The 20,662-nt window shown below is 44.8% G+C and overlaps 1 protein-coding gene across 1 annotated transcript in view; it reads right to left on the bottom strand.

The window, feature by feature from the left end:
- The window catches only part of DIPK1B (divergent protein kinase domain 1B), a 57,126-nt gene that overhangs the window by 21,675 nt on the left and 14,789 nt on the right, over positions 1-20,662 (bottom strand). The window contains exon 2 of the mRNA XM_075578909.1: positions 14,297-14,431. Within this exon, the coding sequence (XP_075435024.1) occupies positions 14,297-14,431 (135 nt within the window). The remainder of the gene's footprint in view (positions 1-14,296; positions 14,432-20,662) is intronic.

Below are 20,662 nucleotides of genomic sequence, written 5' to 3'. Positions count from 1 at the left end.
GAGCCTGGTTTCCCAAACTCAGTGCCAGTCAGTGTCTTTAAGCTCCAACTGTACATTTGGCTATCTGAGTGGACATTTTTTTTATGCACCACCAAAACAGACATAAGATACAAGATACAAAGCAAAACACTTGTGAGCTTGAAAACGGCCCTGTTAGCTAGCCCTGCAAATCCTAAAAGAAAGCGCCTTCCTCCTATCCCAGATGCACCCAGAGAGAGAGAGAGAAACGCTTTGTTTAATGCATGCATCTGCCCCTGTTCCCAGCTATACATCTCCAGTTGCTATGGCAGTTCTGTATTCATTGTCTCTGCTGACAGATAGAACACATGCGCTGGCGCTCTCGTGTTGTGTAGGTATGTAAGGCCCAGAAACAGGCCAGAGAGCCAAGAAAACATGTCTCATCTCCGCCAGGCGCTGTGTTCTTTTTTTTTTAAGACTGAATGCCACTCACATCAAACGCTCACATTATTACTGGCGCCCCCAGAAGAATCAGTACAGGAAGAGAAAAGTTATGTCTCCAGCTACAGAAGGAAAAAACATGTTTGAGGCTTTCACTGCACGGGCTAGGAAATTTGGTCGTGGCCGGTTCGCCGCTGCCCACCTCGCCGCATGAAGCTCAACCACCGGCTGCTTCGTCGCTAACCTTAGTCCTTAACCTAAAACCCCCTAATACTAACGCAGCCCCTTACCCTAAAAATGTTAACCCCCTAACCCCCTACCCTAAAACCGCTTACTCTAACCACTAAAACCCCTAAAGTTGTCCCCCTACCCTAAAACTTACCTTCTCGCAGAAGCGTCCAGTGATGGAGCGGCTGCAGCAGCGGGTTCCCCTGTGACTATATGCTGGCGGGGTGTTGGTTGCGGCGGGACAGGCGGGACCAAATATCCCATTCCTTTCACTGCACACCTATATATATATATGTAGCTGGGATATATCACTGCACACCTATATATGTACCTAGGATATATCACTGCACGCCTATATATGTAGCTGGGATATATCACTGCACACCTATATATGTAGCTGGGATATATCACTGCACACCTATATATGTACCTGGGATATATCACTGCACGCCTATATATGTACCTGGGATATATCACTGCACGCCTATATATGTACCTGGGATATATCACTGCACGCCTATATATGTACCTGGGATATATCACTGCACGCCTATATATGTACCTGGGATATATCACTGCACGCCTATATATGTACCTGGGATATATCACTGCACGCCTATATATGTACCTGGGATATATCACTGCACGCCTATATATGTACCTGGGATATATCACTGCACGCCTATTATGTACCTGGGATATTTCACTGCACGCCTATATATGTACCTGGGATATATCACGGCACGCCTATATATGTACCTGGGATATATCACTGCACGCCTATATATGTACCTGGGATATATCACTGCACACATATATATGTACCTGGGATATATCACTGCACGCCTATATATGTACCTGGGATATATCACTGCACGCCTATATATGTACCTGGGATATATCACTGCACGCCTATATATGTACCTGGGATATATCACTGCACGCCTATATATGTACCTGGGATATATCACTGCACGCCTATATATGTACCTGGGATATATCACTGCACGCCTATATATGTACCTGGGATATATCACTGCACGCCTATATATGTACCTGGGATATATCACTGCACGCCTATATATGTACCTGGGATATATCACTGGGCCGCTTTCAGATAAACTCAGAGAGAAAACACATGGACATCTCAAGCTACAGTATGTACATTTATAATGTATTCAGGAGCATCTAATTACTACGTTTGAATTAATATGAATGTCGCATTTCCGCCATATTTCAGCTTGATGGCAAATGTACCGTGAAAAGAAGCCGGAGACACAGAGAAAATGTGAATTATGCAAAAGCATCAACGTTCATCAATAATAAACACACAGCCTGAAATAAAAAATAAGAACTGTCCCTTGGTTAATTACTTTTTTTATTTGTAGTGTCATACATTAATTACTGTATATTAGATGGTATATATTTATTGGGTAGCCCGGTGTTGCCAAAGCGGCCAGCGATGAAATGCCTTTAAAAAAAGTTTTTTTGTTTAAATAATGAAAATCAGAGTAATACTATAAATATGCAGCAATTATATGTGTTTAACTCCTTCAGCACTAGAAGGGCCAGCAGCCGGCAACACATCACTATGGGCCAATCGTGCGTCAACGAATGTGTAAGTAGAAGACTGATTTGCACAGGGATTCATCCGCAGGTGTTCTGACAGGGAATGGGTTAATAAATGGCTTGAGGATCCCTTTTTTCCTATGAATGTTGCACCTTAAGGCAGGGGTGCTCAACTCCAGTCCCCAAGCCCCCCCCCCCAACAGGTCAGGATTTCAGGATATCCCTGCTTCAGCACAGGTGGCTCAATCAGTGGCTCAGTCGAAGACTGAGCCACTGATTGAGCCACCTGTGCTGAGGCTGGGACTGATTAAGTCACCTGTGCTGAAGCAGGGATATCCTCAAACCTCACTTGTTGGAGGGGGGGGGGGGTCTTAACAAACCAAGCAGCCTCCCCCTGACGTGAAAAGTTTGTGAAATGCAGCCAGCCCCAATTGGCAGCTTTGTGAAGCCACAGTGTGGTGTGAAGATACGGCTGACAGGAGCACGGGGGAAGAAATATAGCAGGGATGACATATTTAGAGGAGGACTCGGCCTAGCTGAGACCTGACCTGGCTGTGTCGTGACCTGGGGAAGGCCATAATGAGACACGGTCACCTCCCTGCTCAGGCCTTGAATATTGGATGCCCTGGTCTCCATGGAAACAGAAAGCTCGCACGCTTCAAGTGGAGATAGTGCAAAAAAAAAAAAAACTACCCAACCCATTATGCAGCTGAGGGGAGACGGGAAAATCCCCATGTTTTGATACTAAAAAAATGGGTGCTATTTTAAAAGATAGATATATAAGAAAAGAGGGGTACCACGGCCCCTCCGACACTCCTATCATGTGGCAGCTTCTCCAAAGTGGTAACATATCACTAAATACAGATTGGAAGGGGAGGAATCACCCCCTTTCCGTCCGCCATCAGACCAGATCCATTAGAAGCTTTCTCCCCTAAGAACACAAGCATTTTTTTTGGGGGGGGGGGGGGTAGGAAGGGTATATAGTTGTATATGTAAAGCATGTGACAATGTATTATTCTACATTCTTAGCCAAGCTGGCAATCGTTTGGTGCTCCTGTTATAAATCTGTCAAAATCCTTATTGTGTGCCTAACATAATGGCCGCCTTTCAGTTTCTATCAATCCGTCAGTCAGTGTAACTCAGCAGCTACAATGTATCCTAATATTACTAAGGTAACAAACAACTGGTTACCTGAGGAAGAAGTGGATAGGCGGCTTGATAAAAGTAAAGTAAATAAGGCACCTGGCCCTGATGGCATACATCCAAGAGTTCTTAAGGAGCTAAGTACAGTAATAGCCAAACCATTACATTTAATATTCAAGGACTCACTTTCCACAGGCTCAGTACCAGAAGATTGGCATAAAGCAGATATGGTGCCTATATTTAAAAAGGAAGTTAGATCGCAACCCGGGGTATTACAGACCTGTAAGCCTGACATCAACAGTGGGGAAGTTACTTGAAGGTTTAGTACAGGATAATATTCAGGAATCCCTAATGTCAAACAACATTACTAGTTATAGTCAGCATGGATTTATGAAGGATAGATCATGCCAAACTAACCTTATTTGTTTCTTTGAGGAGGTAAGTAGGAATTTAGACCAGGGTAATGCAGTTGATGTGGGCTACTTAGATTTTGCAAAGGATTTTGATACAGTTCCACACAAGAGGTTGGTGTACAAAATAAAACAAATTGGACTCAGTAACAGTATTTGCACCTGGATTGAAAACTGGTTGAAGGATAGACAGAGGGTTGTCATAAATGGAAGTTTTTCAGTTTGGGTTAAAGTCGTGAGTGGAGAACCTCAGGGATTGGTACGGGGACCCCTGCTTTTTAACTTATTTATTAATGATCTTGAGGTTGGCATCAAGAGAAAAGTCTCCATGTTTGCTGATGATATTAAATTGTGTAAGGTAGTAGAATTAGAGCAGGATGTAATTTCTATCCAGAAGGACTTGGAGAGACAGGAAACTTGGGCAGGTAAATGGCAGATGTGGTTTAATACAGATAAATGTAAGGTTATGCATTTGGAAAACAAGAATAAACAGGCGATTTACTGAACAAATTAAGTGGGGATACATTAGAAGAATCCTTGATGGAGAAGGATTTAGGAGTGCTTGTAAATAGCAGGCTTAGCAATAGTGCCCAAAGTCATGCAGTAGCTGCAAAGGCAAACAAGATCTTATCTTGCATTAAACGGGCAATGGACGGAAGGGAAGTAAACATAATTATCCCCCTTTATAAAGCATTAGTAACACCACATCTTGAATATGGAATACAGTTTTGGGCACCACTCCATAGAAAAGACATTAGACTAGAAAAAGTGCAGAGAAGAGCCACCAAATTAATAAATGGGATGGATAATCTGATTTATGAGGAGAAGCTAGCTAAATTAGATTTCTTTACATTAGAAAAGAGGCGTATAAGAGGGGATATGATAACTATATAAAAATATATTCGGGAACAATACAAGGAGCTTTCAAAAGAACTAGTCATCTCAAGGGCAGTACAAAGGACACAGGGTCATCCCTTAAGGTTGAGGGAAAGGAAATTTCACCTGCAACAAAGGAAAGGGTTCTTTACAGTAAGGACAGTTACAATGTGGAATTCATTACCCATGGAGACAGTGATGGCAGATACAATAGATATCTTCAAAAAACGGTTGGACATCTTTTTAGAAAGGAAATGTATACAGTGATAAAACAAATAAGTAAACATGGGAAGGATGTTGATTCAGGGAGTAATCTGATTGCCAGTATTTGGAGTCAGGAAGGAATTTATTTTCCTCCTTATGAGATATGATTGGATGATATGACACTGGGGTTTTTTGTTTGCCTTCCTCTGGATCAATATACTGTAAGTATAAATATAGGATAAAGTATCTGTCGTCTAAATTTAGCATAGGTTGAACTTGATGGACTTGTGTCTTTTTTCAACCTCATCTACTATGTAACTATGTAACTATATAACATTATCAATCGTTACAGTTTGCAGCTCAAACTGCTGGGAACATTGGCAACAAATTATCCCAAACAAGAAAGTGTTGCAAAGATCTTGCACTGCTGGGCTAAACCCTGCTATAGAAATCAAAGGATGCTTTAAAACTCATAAAAAAATGGCACGGAGTTGAATAAAAGAAAGAAATTAAAAAACAGTCACTATTATCGAATACTACAGAAATTAATTGTTTGTTTTTTAAGCGTGTAAGTTTTCACATTTTGCTGCTTTAACTTTCCCACTGCATTAAAACTAGACAGGCAGCACTTTATAATGATGTTGAATAACTATGTACACTGCAAGCCCACCCTTAATATAGAAGTGAAACGTCTTTGCAATATTTTCATGGGAAAAAAGTATTGCCTTGTAACGAAAAACCGTAACAAAGTGACGTGACGCTACTAATGGGCGCGCCCATCGCATACGCGCATGGGCCCATCACGCACGCATGCGCCCGTCACACGTATGGGCATTACAAGCCGCACGGAGGTTGTAGCCAGCGCATGTGCAGAAGAGAAGCTTGCAGGCCCCACAACGCGCGGGCCTCTGCGCATGGACATCGGCCTCTACGCATGAACGCGGGCCTCTGCGCATGGACGCGGGCCTCTGCGCATGGACGCGGGCCTCTGCGCATGGACGCGGGCCTCTACGCATGGACGTAACACACACACACACAGTCACATACACACAGTCACACACACACAGTCACACACACACACACACACACACACACACACACACACACACACACAGTCACACACATACACACACAGTCACACACATACACACACACACACACATACACACACACACAGTCACACACAGCCACCGCACAGTTAAGACATAAGTAAGTATATGTTAAGACAAACTGAGACAATAGGTCTGCCAGGTTAATAAACCCGCGGACAGTAAAGATCCTGTAGTGAAGATCAACAATACTAATTACTGGATAACGATTTGGGGGTTAACTGGTAAAAACAGTCATTAGATTTGTCAAGAGAAAAATCAGAACTGCCCCAGTGAGGATGCACCATTCTGTCTGTGCATTATTCTGAATAAATAGATCACTAAATCTGTGAGGGGGGCTTTGCATTGCAAAGGAAGAGGCAGATTTCCCTTCTGTCTCCCAGTCTGACAGGGGTAATCCCGAATGTGGCAGACCACAGCCCACCTTGTCATATGCCCAGCTCTCTGCCAGGAGAGGGTTAGGGAAGCAGAACATTCTTCCGCCTACACAGCTCATTAATCTGCAGAACGTCCCCTCCGTGCTGCCAGTCACATATGGAATCTCTGACTTATCCCACATTACCTCAACACTTAATGGTTGTTCTGTGCACCTAAGGGGCAAGGTTGCCACATGGCTTTGGATTACTGAAGCAGATCCAACCAGTACATTTTTTTACATTAGGGTTGGATTTTTAACCTTTTAACTGCCAAAGCGGAAATGCAATGTACTGTAAAGCATTTTCTTTGCACTAAAATATCAGATTGTATTGTTCCAAATCAAAATATCACTTGTGATTATATTTACATGTCTCTGACAGGTCTGCAACCCTGCTTCTCACCATTATCTCTTAGTATACAATGCTTCCACTGCAGCTAGGGGTTCTGGGTAATGACATGCAAATGAGCACACATTGTCACCTTTTACTTTATGTCCACTTTAACATAGAGCCCTATAAGCTTATGCCTGCCGCATTACACAGCTTTTCAGCACAGCTTTGGTTAAAGAAGTGCAGAGCTAGTAAACCTACTCACAGACAGTAGTGTCAACCTTTTGGGTCTTTTCAGTGTGAGGCTGGTTATACTGGCTTGTTCCAAATCATAATTTTCAACTGTGCCTTAAAAGTACAGTATCGCTAGAGACCTTTCCTAAAAGTGCATGCATTTTTTCCAATATTTCTTGCATAAAGCTGTAAATTTTGAGTTCACCATAAATGACTGCTCCGCTTTGATTTATTCTGTGAAGTCGAATGTTATGACTGTACTCAGAAAAAAAACGTGTAAACGCATTTCAAGAAAGGAAAATGGAAAATGTCTTAAACCTGTTTAAGGTGCAGTTGCACATTCTGTGTCTGACAGTAATAAATCTCAATTCAATCAGTTGTAAATTATGAGTCAGGGTTTACATTACCGAAAATCTGATTCTGTTTTTTTATGAATTCCCCATGTTTTTTATAACACTAAAAATGATACATTAAAATTCCCTCCAAAGCTGGACGTTATATTTAAGTCCTTGTGATGGACTTACCAGGGGTGGCCAACTCCAGTCCCCAAGGGCCACCAACAGGTCAGGTTTTAAGGATATCCTTCCTTCAGTCGAAGACTGAGCCACCTGTGCTGATCCGGGTTTATCCTAAAAACCTGACCTGTTGGTGACCCTTGAGGACTGGAGTTGGCCACCCCTGGTTTAAGAGATACACTGCATCATTCATCAACCCATCAGAACTTCAAGGTATTTCTATTCTGTTTCATTGCTGGATCCCCCTTTGCCTGCAACCAGCATATTTGCAGCTACGGTGCTGGTCTCACCCGAGTTCTTACAGCCGATCACACTGTTAGACAGAGTGTGCAGTGTTTCCCTCATATATACACCAGACAATAAATGTTCTGGCAGCTTACGTTGCTTTCCCAGTTCAGGCAGCGCTTTGTGTTAGCGTCAAATGAATTCTGTGCCTCCTTCCACGCAATGCCCTCTGCTATACGTTGTGATGGGCTCGGGCTCATCTTGTATGCCAGGAACACACGCAGGCACATCTGACTCCTAGACATTTATTTATTCGCCTTCAAGTCCTTTCTGGAGACGTGATAATAATGTTCCAGACAACTATTGTGTTGCCGTTTCTTTTTTAATTTTTACATTTTTTTATTACTCAGGTTCAGTGTGGGAATTGCTTTAAAGCAGATGCACCATACCAGGAGTGGCCAACTCCAGTCTGTTAGGGTCACCAACAGGTCAGGTTTTAAGAATATCCCTGCATCAGCACAGGTGGCTCAATAAGTGACTCAAAGACTGAGCCACAGATTGAGCTACCTGTGCTGAAGCAGAGACTGGTTGAGCCACCTGTGCAGAAGCAGGGACTGGTTGAGCCACCTGTGCTGAAGCAGGGATATCCATAAATCTGACCTGTTGGTGGCCCAGGAGGACTGGAGTTAGCCACCCCTGCACTAGACAGCTGATCTCCAATGTGTTGGCATGTTTACTTACTATATTAGATGATCCTCCCATTTCCAAAGCTGTTTTTATTTTTAAAAGCGGATGCTACATTCAGGAGATAAAAGCATTTCAAATATTAAGTGTCCGGGAGATTAAAATGCTGCTACCCCAGAGCCCAGTGCAGTCTAAGGCCTCGGCCAGGCTCCCTGCTGGCGTGCTGAGGCGCGCTGAGGCGCAGGGAAAGCGGGTGCTTACCGCAAGCGCTGTCAGCGGGCCGTCAGGGGGCGGGCGCGTCACTGGCCGGGGGCGGGCCAGTGACGTCACGGAGCTGGTTCGCCTTCATTGGGCGAACCGCTCACGTGACCGGCCTGTCGCGCCGGCAAGCGGGGGAATTTTAAATTCCCCTAAGACCTGCGCTACCGCGCGCTTGCGGAAGCGCAGGTGAGCCCCTACTAAAGCCGCTCTAATTGCGGCTGTAGGGGCTCAGTGCTGAGCGGGAGCGCGCGTCAGCACGCTTCCGCCAGCAAGCGCTAAACATGGCCGAGGCCTAAGGGTTACCAGAAGAGATTAAGAAAATCATTATTTTAAACACTAGAAAAACATTTAAAGAAAAAAACAGGACATACTCAAAATACTAATATTATATGTTTTACACGCATATTTGTTTTTGGAGCGGTGACATTGCTGCTTTAAAAAACAAGTCTGTATTTCATAGACATAAAACCGAACTCATGTAATGATCATTTGGACCACATTGTCAGACCACATTACTTGCTCACGGAGAAAGCTTTCATCTACTTCATAATAGGGAGTGACCATTTGCATGTCATTACCCAGAATCCCTGGCTGCAAATTCAATGTCATTACCCAGAACCCCTGGCTGCAGTGGAAGCACTGCATGCTAACAGATAATGGGGAGACATGTTAATGTGCTCACAAGTGGTATTTGTATTTGCTATCTACTTCATCATAAACTTCCATGCCATGTTCCTAACACCATATGGTTCCCCTGTGACATCTTCTACTGCATTTAGCCAGATAACCAAGTGTCCACAACGGTTTCCATTGAAAGGTAGAGATTTACCGGTGTAATGATTGCAAAAGCTCCAGGATTGTCTACACAGCAAGCCAGGAAGGTACTGCATGACCGTCCATGCTTTATTTATGAGCCTGTGTAATGAATAGGTGATGGCATTTGTCTGAGCACAATGGGGGAGAGAGGAATGGATTTCTCAGTAACATTCAGCTGCCCGAGACGGAAAGGAACCTGACCGAGGACACCTTGAATAGCACAATGTGCAGGACGATATCTAGAATGGGAAAAAGCTAATTGACCCACAAACGGAGCCGTACACACACCAAGACATAGAAGTATAAAGATGCATTTGCCGCGAAGCTGTCTTCCTCTTGTTCAGAAAGATTTAAGCTCCACTCATTTGACTGGGACTAAAATCTTCCCTGGCAGGGGGATGACATTGAATGTCAGGAGAAGAAGAAAAACGTCAATGCCGGGATAAAAGTCCCAGATGCAAGTCCTACAAGCAGATAGTGTGAGAAGGAAGAGGTTAGAATCAGAAGATGTTCTGTTATTCCATTGGGCAAAGAGGAAGGAGGGGCGGCTCAGTAATAACGACACAGTGTGAAACCGGGTTCAATTCCTGGTGCCAGCTCCTTGTGACCTTGGGCAAATCACTTTATCTCCCTGTGCCTCAGGCACCATTATAAGATTGTCTGGGCAGGGACTGTGTCTGCAACATTCCTATGTGCTGCCCTGTAGAGCTTGCAATCTGTTTTTGGGGCCTGAGGCACAGGGAGATAAAGTGACTTGCCCAAGGTCCCAACACCAGGAATTGAACCAGGTTCTGCAGCTTCAAACTCAGTGCCAGTCAGTGTCTTTACTCACTGCTCCTTCTCCAAAGTAGTCATCATATTATTGTTCTGAACATGCAATACATGTTTGCCTTCTTCATGCTTACTAAGAATATCTACAAATAGGAATCTGCGCTTCATTTCTGAAAAATACAGATCCATCCCGACAGCCACTTCAGGAGCTGAACATGAATATACAGTATCTTGCAAGCCCTGCACCACTCCCAAGACTAGCACTTTTGGCACCAAATGGGCCTGAAAAGACCTCCTGCGTGTGCCTCTCGCACCGCTGATTTACTGATATAGGGAAGTAAATAGTTGAAGGGGGAAAAAATGACTTGCTACACATACGATGATGATATGAATCCTATTTCCTGGGGGGGGGGGGGGGTGAGACCTGTGAGTTTTTATGTAACCACTTCATTTGCAAACGTGCTTCTGTTCTGTTCTCTTCTGTTCAGCACTCTGGCTTTGGATATATTTTAGAATTTTCTGCTGCGTTAAATATCCCCAGTCCTGTTTTCAATACTTCAGCTTTCTTCCGCTAACTTCCTCTTCAGCGCCTCGCAACCTGGATATTGCTTATGACACCAATGACTCTAAACGACTCTAGTCCTCAAGAGCCAACAACAGGTAAGGTTTTCAGGATATCCCTGCTTCAGCACAGGTGGCACAATCAGTCCCTGCTTCAGCACAGGTGGCTCAATCAGTGGCTCAGTCAAAGACTGAGCTTCGACTGAGCCACTGATTGAGCCACCTGTGCTGAAGCAGGGATATCCTGAAAACCTGACCCGTTGGTGGCCCTAGATGGCTGGCGTTGGCAACCCCTGCTCCAAACACTACTGCAATCAGTGATTCTAGCTAAAGATCAGAATATTTTTTTTTGTATGATTGGCAGAAATAATAATTATTTCTTTATGAACCCTTTTGATGTGCGATGTACTTTCATTTGAATCTCTTGATGAAGACGAGGCTTGATGATTGCTCCACAGTGCCATAAATTATTACTTTGCTAGAAGACTCTAACAAAAATACACCCTTCAATTTATTCCACAAACGCCTGCTCGTTTGGACTTGGGCATCGTGAGTAGGTCACCACATGGAAATCTTTGCAGGCGCCCCCATATGTCAAAAAAAAAGACACGCTGACCCACTAGATGTCTTAAAGCTGCTGTCCAAGCTGCCGGGGGTCTTTTTGTTTGTTTGATTTTTTCCTCTTTAATATGTGCATCATCAATACAATCCAAACAATGATAAGTAATTAGCTACATTGCCGATCGATCCATTCTTCTGTGATCGATCGGCGAAGATTCGGTTCGGGGGTTCACTAAATGGCTGTCAGTGCAGCAGAAGAGGACCAAAGATTCGAAGTTCTGTGGGGATGATCATGTGACCAGGCAGGCACTAGATACAATTGGTGCACTGCTAGAGTGAGGGCAGGGCTCAAAAAGGGGTGTGCCAGAGCCTGTTTCAGAAGAGGAAGGGGATGTGACTATGTAAATGGTTGCAATAGAAACAAACAAGGCTTGTTACATTATAATACATTAAAATGTAATTCAGAATTGTTTTTAAAAAAAATGCTACAAGTATTTTCTCATAGTACAGAGCTGATTTATTAAAAAAAGAAACACACATGTACGAGGATATTGCTTGGTCTGCAGCTTAAAGCAGCAATCTTCCCTATAAGCCTGTCTGAGTTTAGTATCTTGCGCCCAGAGCAGGACCCGCTCTGAAAAAATAAAGAAAAAGGGGGTTTCCGGTGTTAGAAAACCTGCTTTGATGAAACTCTGGGTTCTGAGGTTACCACTGTAACCTTTAGACTGCAATAGGCTTTGGGGGACAGATTTATTTGAACGCCCCGGACACGTAATACGTTCGAGACTTCGATCGTCTCAACCAAGTGTCAGATTAAAAAATAATAATAAAATAAAAACAGCTTAAGAAAGAGCAAGAAGAGAGCTCCTAAAAGAAAGATAAAAATGGCGGGCGCCAAAGTCGGCTGATTAAAACAATAAGAGAGTTCTGCTTTTATTCATGGAAGCGTTCTCTCCTGCTGCCAGGAGGAAGCAGGCGGGCGGCGACTCAAACGGAGGCAGAACCAACCCTGGGAATGCAGGCAGTGACTCCCCCTGAGTGCTCATTTGCATGTCATTACCCAGAATCCCTGGCGGCAGTGTTTGCTAAGCGGATAATGGGGGAAGGCAGGGTCGCAGACCTATCTGAGACGTGTGAATGTGCTCACAGGCGGGGGTTTTATGTGCTGTACACTGTATGGAGGAGGGTCTTGTTACTTTATTTTACTGACCATAACTTCTTTCATGTCGCGTTCTTTTTAAGAATGAAACAGTATAATCTGTTTACAAATCTACGTAAGTACCAGCACTCACTGTCTAATAGCTAAATGATGAAAACAGTTGTAATGCAGAATAAACATTTAATAATAAAACAAACCAGAAATAAATCAAATGTGTTTGCAGAAACCAGTATCACAAATGGGCATGTCACAAAGTGAGGGGTGGCAGATATTCTGCATTACAACTGTTTTCATCATTTAGCTATTAGACAGTGAGTGCTGGTACTTACGTAGATTTGTTAGTACTATACAGGGGAATAAGGGTCCCCTTTTGTTCCGTGCACCCTGCAATTGCATAAATTGAACACTATCAGAGTGCTGTCTATCGTCCCCTTTCACCTTTAGTATAATCTGCTTGTTTTATATGGCCGAACAAGAGAGATAAGGAGGAGATTCTCCCCCACCCCCACCCCCCCCACTTTAAATAGCTGCACATTAGCAGCTAGCTGTGCCCATACACTGCCTAAGGATTTTTTGTTATTAGCCACACTAGGTTTACACATGTAAGTGCATTCCCATTAGGTACGGTAGGCCTGAGAGCACGGCAAAAGCATATGGGGCGGACATTTTTGCCGGCCCCAAAGTTTGCCGCCAACGGGAAATCTGCCACTGGCTATAGACATTTAAGAAAGCATTGCAATATATCTCATTTAAACCTCTCTGTAACCCTATTGTACCACGCTGCGGAATATGTTGGCACTTTGCAAACCAACGATAGTACTAGTCAGCACTTCGTGCCTATCACAACAGTTGTAACAAACACCAAGACACATTCTCCAGCTGGACTAACCAGGGATGGTCACAAAGTTCTTAGAGTCTGTGCTTGCTACTCTGTATCTTTGCTGCACCATCAATAGAATTTGTCTTCCCCTGTCACTGCCATGTAGCAGGGTTCATATAATTGCTGTATAACAATACAGAGGTTCTCAACTCCAGTCCTCAAGGGCCACCAACAGGTCAGGTTTTCAGGATATCACTGCTTCAGCACATTGAGCCACCTGTGCTGAAGCAGGCATATTCTTAAAACCTGACCTGTTGGGCGGTCTTGAGGACTGGAGTTGAGAACCTCTGCCCTATAGTCCTGGAAGAGCATGCCGTGTCAGAGAGAAATACAATGGCTGCAGCAGCAGAGTGGCTGATATTTGCACTACTGTTGTGGACCCCGCCACATAGCGTCTTGCTACTACAGTTGCCAAGTTTCCAGTATTGAACCCGGACTGTCCTGTATTTGGATACTGTCCAGTAACAAATGAGAGGGCGACTGCACATGTGTGTGTCCGGTATTACCTCTCTGGACTTAGTAACCTGACCGGCTTGGGGGGAGGGGGGCGCAGGATTTCTCTGAGCAGGGAGAGAGTGGGGCTGTTGCTAGGGGGATGGGCAGCTTCCTCCATCTTGGCTGGCTGCTGCTGGGTAATGCAGTCAATCAGGAGGAGGCGTCAGGAGCCTGGGGCCAAAGAGAGGAGGAAACTGCATGGAGTGGAGAGTGAGGTGAGAGGGGGGCTGTGTGTGTGTTGAGCAAGACTTTCACCAAAGTGTCCAGTATTTGTGGGGACGCTGTAGCGTCGACTTTCACCAAAGTGTCCAGTATTTGTGGGGCCGCTGCCTGCAACCCTACATGATACACATCAGCTTTCTTATTATTATTTAATTCCTGCATCCTGCAGGAAATGTAATAAACCCCCATTCAGAAGCATTTGCAATTCAATAAGCCCACAGTACTTACAATAATCACGCGGCACACGTGACCTCTGCAGATTTCGGAGTACGATGAATAGTGCATGTATACCACCCAACTGCCCACGAAAATGCCCAGCCACGCAAGGAAGAGATATTTCACCTTGATGCCAGGGAGGCGGCTCTGAAAAGAGAACATATCAGTGTTAAAAAGAACGGCAAAGCACCAAGTAGCAGTATGACAACTCCATCTACAAGGACACTGATAGAGAATGGATCTGGGGTGGCCAACTCCAGTCCGCAAGAGAGACCAACAGGTCAGGTTTTCAGGATATCCCTGCTTCAGCACAGGTGGCTCAATCTTCGACTGAGCCACTGATTGAGCCACCTGTGCTGAAGCTGGGACTGATTGAGCCAGCTGTGCTGAAGACAGCTCAGTCGAAGCCTGCACCGCCGGTGCTGAAGCAGGGATATCCTGAAAACCTGACCTGTTGGTCGCTCTTGTGGGCTGGAGTTGGCTACCCCCGGAATAGGTTATTTTATCAATAATGAAACCTGTATGCCAGACACGAAAGAAAGACTTGGGGGTTAGTTGTGCCAAGTTCTAAATCGGAGAATCTTGCTGTGAAAAAGATGTTAGACGTCAATGCGAGCTCTAAAATCAATGTTTGAAGGTCGCCCATTCTGGCTGGCGTTATTTGTGTATTCCAATTCAGAGATACGGATGTGTCCTGCGCTATTTGCACTTACAGCAAGTGCATCAGGAACGGGTCACAGCTAATACGGGACATTTCATTTGTAGCAATGGGTTCTTTAAAACGTGTGCAGACTTTACCAGACGCAGGGCAGGTAGCAGCAGTGCTATTATTTAAAGGTCAAGGACCCGTGGACTTTAGCAGAAGTTTGTACAGGCATGAGCATGAGATAGAAAAAACCGTGTCCACACAAGAGGCTTGAGGTCTGAAGGAGGTTGTATCTCCAAGTGAAAAGGTTCCACAATGGGAAAACACAATAGGTATATGTGGACATGTATCTTACTTTGGTGATTTCCTGGCAAATAATGCAAGCAACATTTGACATTGAAGGGTTATGTATGTATGTATGTGTGTATGTATGTATGTCTTTATTTATATAGCGCCATTAATGTACATAGCGCGTCACAGCAGTAATACACATGACAATCATATAAATAGCAAATAATACAAATAACAGATCATGGGAAGAAGTGCTTCAGACATAAAAGTAACATTTGGGAAAAGGAGTCCCTGCTCCGAAGAGCTTACAATCTAATTGGTAGGAAGAACGGACAGAGACAGTAGGAGGGCGTTCTGGTAAGTGCGTCTGCAAGGGGCCAAGATTTATGTATGAGGTGTATAGTATCAGCCACAGAGCTACTCATATGCTTCGTTAAGCAGGTGTGTCTTAAGGTGGGTCTTAAAGGTGGATAGAGAGGGTGCTAGTCAGATATTGAGGGGAAGGGCATTCCAGAGGTGTGGGGCAGTCAGTTAGAAAGGTTTAAGGCGGGAGAGGGCTTCAGATACAAAAGGGGTAGAGAGAAGACATCCTTGAGTGGAACGCAAGAATCGGGATGGTGCATAGCGAGAAATTAGGGCTGAGATGTAAGGAGTGGGAGAAGAGTGTAAAGCTTTAAAAGTGAGGAGTGAGGGATTTGATAGGGAGCCAGGAGAGGGATTTCAGCAGGGGCGCTGAGACAGATTTCGGAGATAGTAGAGTGATTCTGGCACCAGTGTTTAGGATTGATTGTAGGGGAGACAGGCGAGAGGCAGGAAGGCCGGACAGCAGGTTACAGTTATCGAGACGGGAGAGAATGAGGGCCTGAGTCAGAGTTTTAGCAGTTGAGCAACAGAGGAAGGGGTTACAGGAAGAGGAGATTGTGGAGGAGTTACATAATATACATTTGATGAAATATTAATTTGCACAGAATGTTGTCATATGTGTCCACTTGAAAAAAGTTTCTCATCCTTAACACAGACATGAAATGATGAGGTTGAATGGTTGGAATTGAGGACTTCTACCAATGAATGGAAATAACTAAATAAGATAAAGCTTTTTTTGTTTCTCTTTAATGCTTGGATTTTGTGTCAAGTCCCTGAAACAGTATTAAAGAGTTTGTACCTTTAACCGCTACACTGCGTCTTCTCCGTTCCAGTCCCCATGGGTGACTGTGATTCATAGCTTTAAGGTTATCACACAGAACCTTCTGAACTGGATTCATTATTAACATATCATTACGTTCCCCTAGGGGGTTTACTGGCTCCAAACAACCCAAGATTAGCCCACAAATCCGGTTTGGTTCTTCTATTAACCTGTGATACCGCCTCAGGCACTTCACAGACCTCCATAGTTCTTATCTAGCTAGACAAACACCATCTGGATGTTCTTCTCTGTGATACATTACCCACCACTTAGCGAGACACACTGTGTAATGCACCTCTTTTCTCCGGCTTGTTTTATCATTGCCAGTGTGTTTAATAGATTAAGGCCAATCTGCAAGAAGCAAAGTAGCATATATCACAGAACACACCACACTTTCTGGTTGTGTTAGGGGCTTAAACTCAACAAACGAGGCGGCATTGTTTCTAAAGTGGTCAGGACTGAAATGATAAAGCGTCTGCTAGAACATCACAATGGTTGACATTTTAAAAGGGCCCGCAAATAATGTTTCATGATAATGATGATTTTGATAACTGAAACAGCACCTTATACTCCATAATTTCGAGAGAGGCCTGCAAGATACTGCTTTACAAGGGGTTGCGTCCCCTTGGGTGCTGAGAGGGGCTGTGGAAGCATTAAATGTATAAAGCATGCTCCCATTTCACCCTAGTTTTGCTGCTTAGAGACTCCAAGAACATGGACACCCCGCAGCTCCATAGGGGCAGACAATGTCCCCACCACTCCAGACTTTTGCTTGTTCGTCTGCAGCACTGAGGACAGTAAAGCCTCCGACATAGTACAGGCGCACGGCCCAGCGTGTGATGTCACGCGCGCCTATACTTGCCGAGATCTGTGTCCTGCAGTGTTGAAGGATGGGGGGACGTGGCGAGGGCATGCTGGGGGACGTGCCCGTGACATCACGTGAGCGGTTCGCGCACACTGGCTGAACGTGACCAGGCCGCCACGCGGAAAATACAAACAATGTTGTCTCCTCTAGCTTCTGTAGCGCTGCCTCTCGCATGCGCGCGCACTGTGGACATGCGCATTGGAGTCCCTGTGTTTGTGTTCGGAGCGAGCGACGTCTGAGGTATTATGGACAAAGCCTAAGTGTTGCTACATCTCTTTGTCAATACGAATACGTAAAAATACTTGCATATTTCAACATTTTTAAAACAGCAAAACATGATAAATGTCATGGGTTTTTAAAAAATAAATCAGTGTAGTAGTATAAGATAATACAGACTGCAATTTTTTTCTCTTACCCCCTTGCTCCTCTCACCTCCTCATCTCTCACCCCCTCCTCCTCCTCTCTCACCCACCCCTTCATCATCTCCCCCACCCCCCCTCATCATCTCTCATCCCCCCACCATCTCCCACCCCCTTCATCATCTCTCATCCCCCCCTCATCATCTCTCATCCCCCCCCCATCATCTCTCATCCCCCCCATCATCTCTCATCCCCTCATCATCATCCCCTCTCCTCATCATCCCCTCATTTCCTCCTCATCTCTCATCCCCCCTCCTCACCCCGTGCTGCTCTCACGCCCTTAATACCTAGCTTCGGTGGGAGGACCTAGGGCGTTGAGCAGGGCAGTGGCAGAGGCGGGTGGAGATGACGGAGCAGGGCGGCAGGGCGGCAGAGGAGTTGTACAGCGGCAGAGGACGACAGCCGGGGAGGAGCGCGCGGTAGCGGCGGCAGACACCGGAAGTCAGTGAAGACTTCCAGGTCGGACCACTGGGGCGTGCTCTTCCACCGGCCGTCCTCCTCTGCCGGACCGCCGGCATCTTCTCCCGCCGCCCGTCTCTGCTACTGCCACTCTACTCCCACAAACCGGTGTGTCCCCTAAAAAATCTTGTGCCCCTGGCTTACACAGTAAACGTATAAAAAAAGGTGCGGATTCAGCGTATCCCCACGTACCCCAGAAAATAGCCCTGTATATCTATCCATCATATATATATATATATATATATCTATATATGCCATATCTATATATCTATATCCAGTGTTCGACAAACCTATACATTTGCTCGCCCCGGGCGAGTGGATTTAACCCCCGGGCGAGTAAATATTGGCCCAAGCAGCACACGTTTGGTACTAGGTGGCGAGTAGATTTTTTTGTGTGGCGAGTAGATTTTTTGGTGATTTGTCAACCACTGTCTATATCTAATATATATAATATATATATATATATATATATATTATATATATATACACACACACACACACACACACACACAAACATACACACCTTCTCCCTGCTTATAAGAATGTCACGTTGTCCCTTTGAATGCTGATCAGGAGCCCAGGGCTCTGACTCACACTCAGAAGGCGTGGAACAATATGCTGTGCTTTTCTGCATAAAGCACATGCTCTGCTAATTAATGGCTTTTAAATGTGCTGCTAATTATGAGGATGCTTCAGCAGATAGGTCTCTCTGTGCTCTTCCTCCATTACACGGCTTAACCCTTTCCCTTCCAATTTGCCATGCGATTGGGCACAGCGGGAGACTGTGAGCCTCCGTCACATCACATTAGACAATCGCTCCCTGAGGGGGCGATGACTTCACGGTGATAGTGAAGCCCTGTACTCACTGATTGCAATTAGAGACACACGTGGCATCTTCCTCCAAGCAGCGTGCACGTGTTTGATGATTCAGGGCAGCACTGATTTCATTTTATCTTATCGACAGTGAGAGATTTTTTTTATAGGAATAATTATAATAATGGTAACAGTAGTAATAAACACAGTTTATTTGATGGTCCTGAAAGCAAGGTACCCCGTTTTATATACATATATATTGGATGTGCATTGGGGCGTGTGCGTGTGTGCGTGTGTGCATGCGTGCGTGCGAGTGCGCGCGCACGTTTTAAGTTATGGTGGGTGACAAAGGCAACAAGAAACCTTCACCAATGCAAATATAAAGATCACTTGTGAGCACATTCACATGTCTCAGGCAGGTCTGCAACCCCTGCCTTTCACCATTATCACCCAGCATACAGTGCTTCCACTGCAGCAAGGGATTCTGGGAAATGACATGCAAATGAGCACACAGTGCCACCTTTTGTCTGAAAAACCATTGTTACATGGAGCCCATATAAGCTAATGCTCGCTGTTCACACAGCTTTAAAAGCACAGCATGGGAATCAGATGCAAAGCTAGAGAAACCAGTGACCCTATGTATGTATATATGTATGGATATATGTATGGATGCATGCATGTATACAGTATGTGTATCTGTATCCTCAGGCAGGGTTATTTTTGCAGAGGAAACTGGGTTCCATGCTGAAAATTGCCTTTGTAGGAGGTTTAAAAAAAATGTCTGCTGCCATCCACACTCATGAAGACAACAGAGGTTGTCATGGTAACAGGGAAATAAAAAAAAAATACAGATTAAAAACTCACCAAAAAAATAGGGTTTGGGAAAAATGAAAAGTTACAAGCAATGCAGCACAATATGAACTATTACGTTTTGACTTCATTTTATTTTTTTTCTGCTTGAAAGCTGAATTATTTATTGAAGTTCAGTTATAAATGAATATCCTTTGCTTGGGATTCCAGCACATTCTCCCTACAAAACACCCAACATAATGCAGATGTACAAAGTGGGATGTCTACAAAATGGCCGTGACATGACAGGGAAATAATTATGTTCGCTTAAGAAGGCGGCCATCTTTGATTCGTGGTGTAATTCTATGGAGACTTAGTGGTCAATTCTATATACTCCCAAGCGGACGAAAGGGCAATTTTCCACTGAAAATCCATATTGAAGCCATTGGATTTTTGCGGGGCCAGCTTAATGGTGGTTCCATCAGTGGCCCAGCACCAAGCCTCGCACTTACAGATGCTCTGCGCTCTTCCCCACAACAATTAAACCGATTGTCGTGGGAAAAGCGCAGGGCGTCTCTAAGTATCTCTTACCTGGTCCAGCGGCATCTCTTCATACAGCGTCGCGTCATCATGATGTGGCGACGTCAAATGGTGTCGCATTGCCATAACAACATAACGTCACACGGCGTCATGTCACACGTCACACTGCGTCGCGCCGCCACATGGCGCCACGTTGCGCTGACATGACGCCGCATGGTGCATCAATACAATCCACACAATGATAAGTAATTAGCTAAATTGCCGATCGATCTGTTCTCCTGTGATCGATCGGCGAAGATTCGGCTCAGAGGTTCACTAAATGGCTGTCAGTGCAGCAGAAGAGGACCCAAGATGCAAAGTTCTGGGGGGAAGA

This window comes from Ascaphus truei, chromosome 21 (assembly GCF_040206685.1).
Source record: "Ascaphus truei isolate aAscTru1 chromosome 21, aAscTru1.hap1, whole genome shotgun sequence".
Classification (NCBI taxonomy): Eukaryota; Metazoa; Chordata; class Amphibia; order Anura; family Ascaphidae; genus Ascaphus; species Ascaphus truei.
This window is presented reverse-complemented; position numbering and strand designations above follow the sequence as displayed.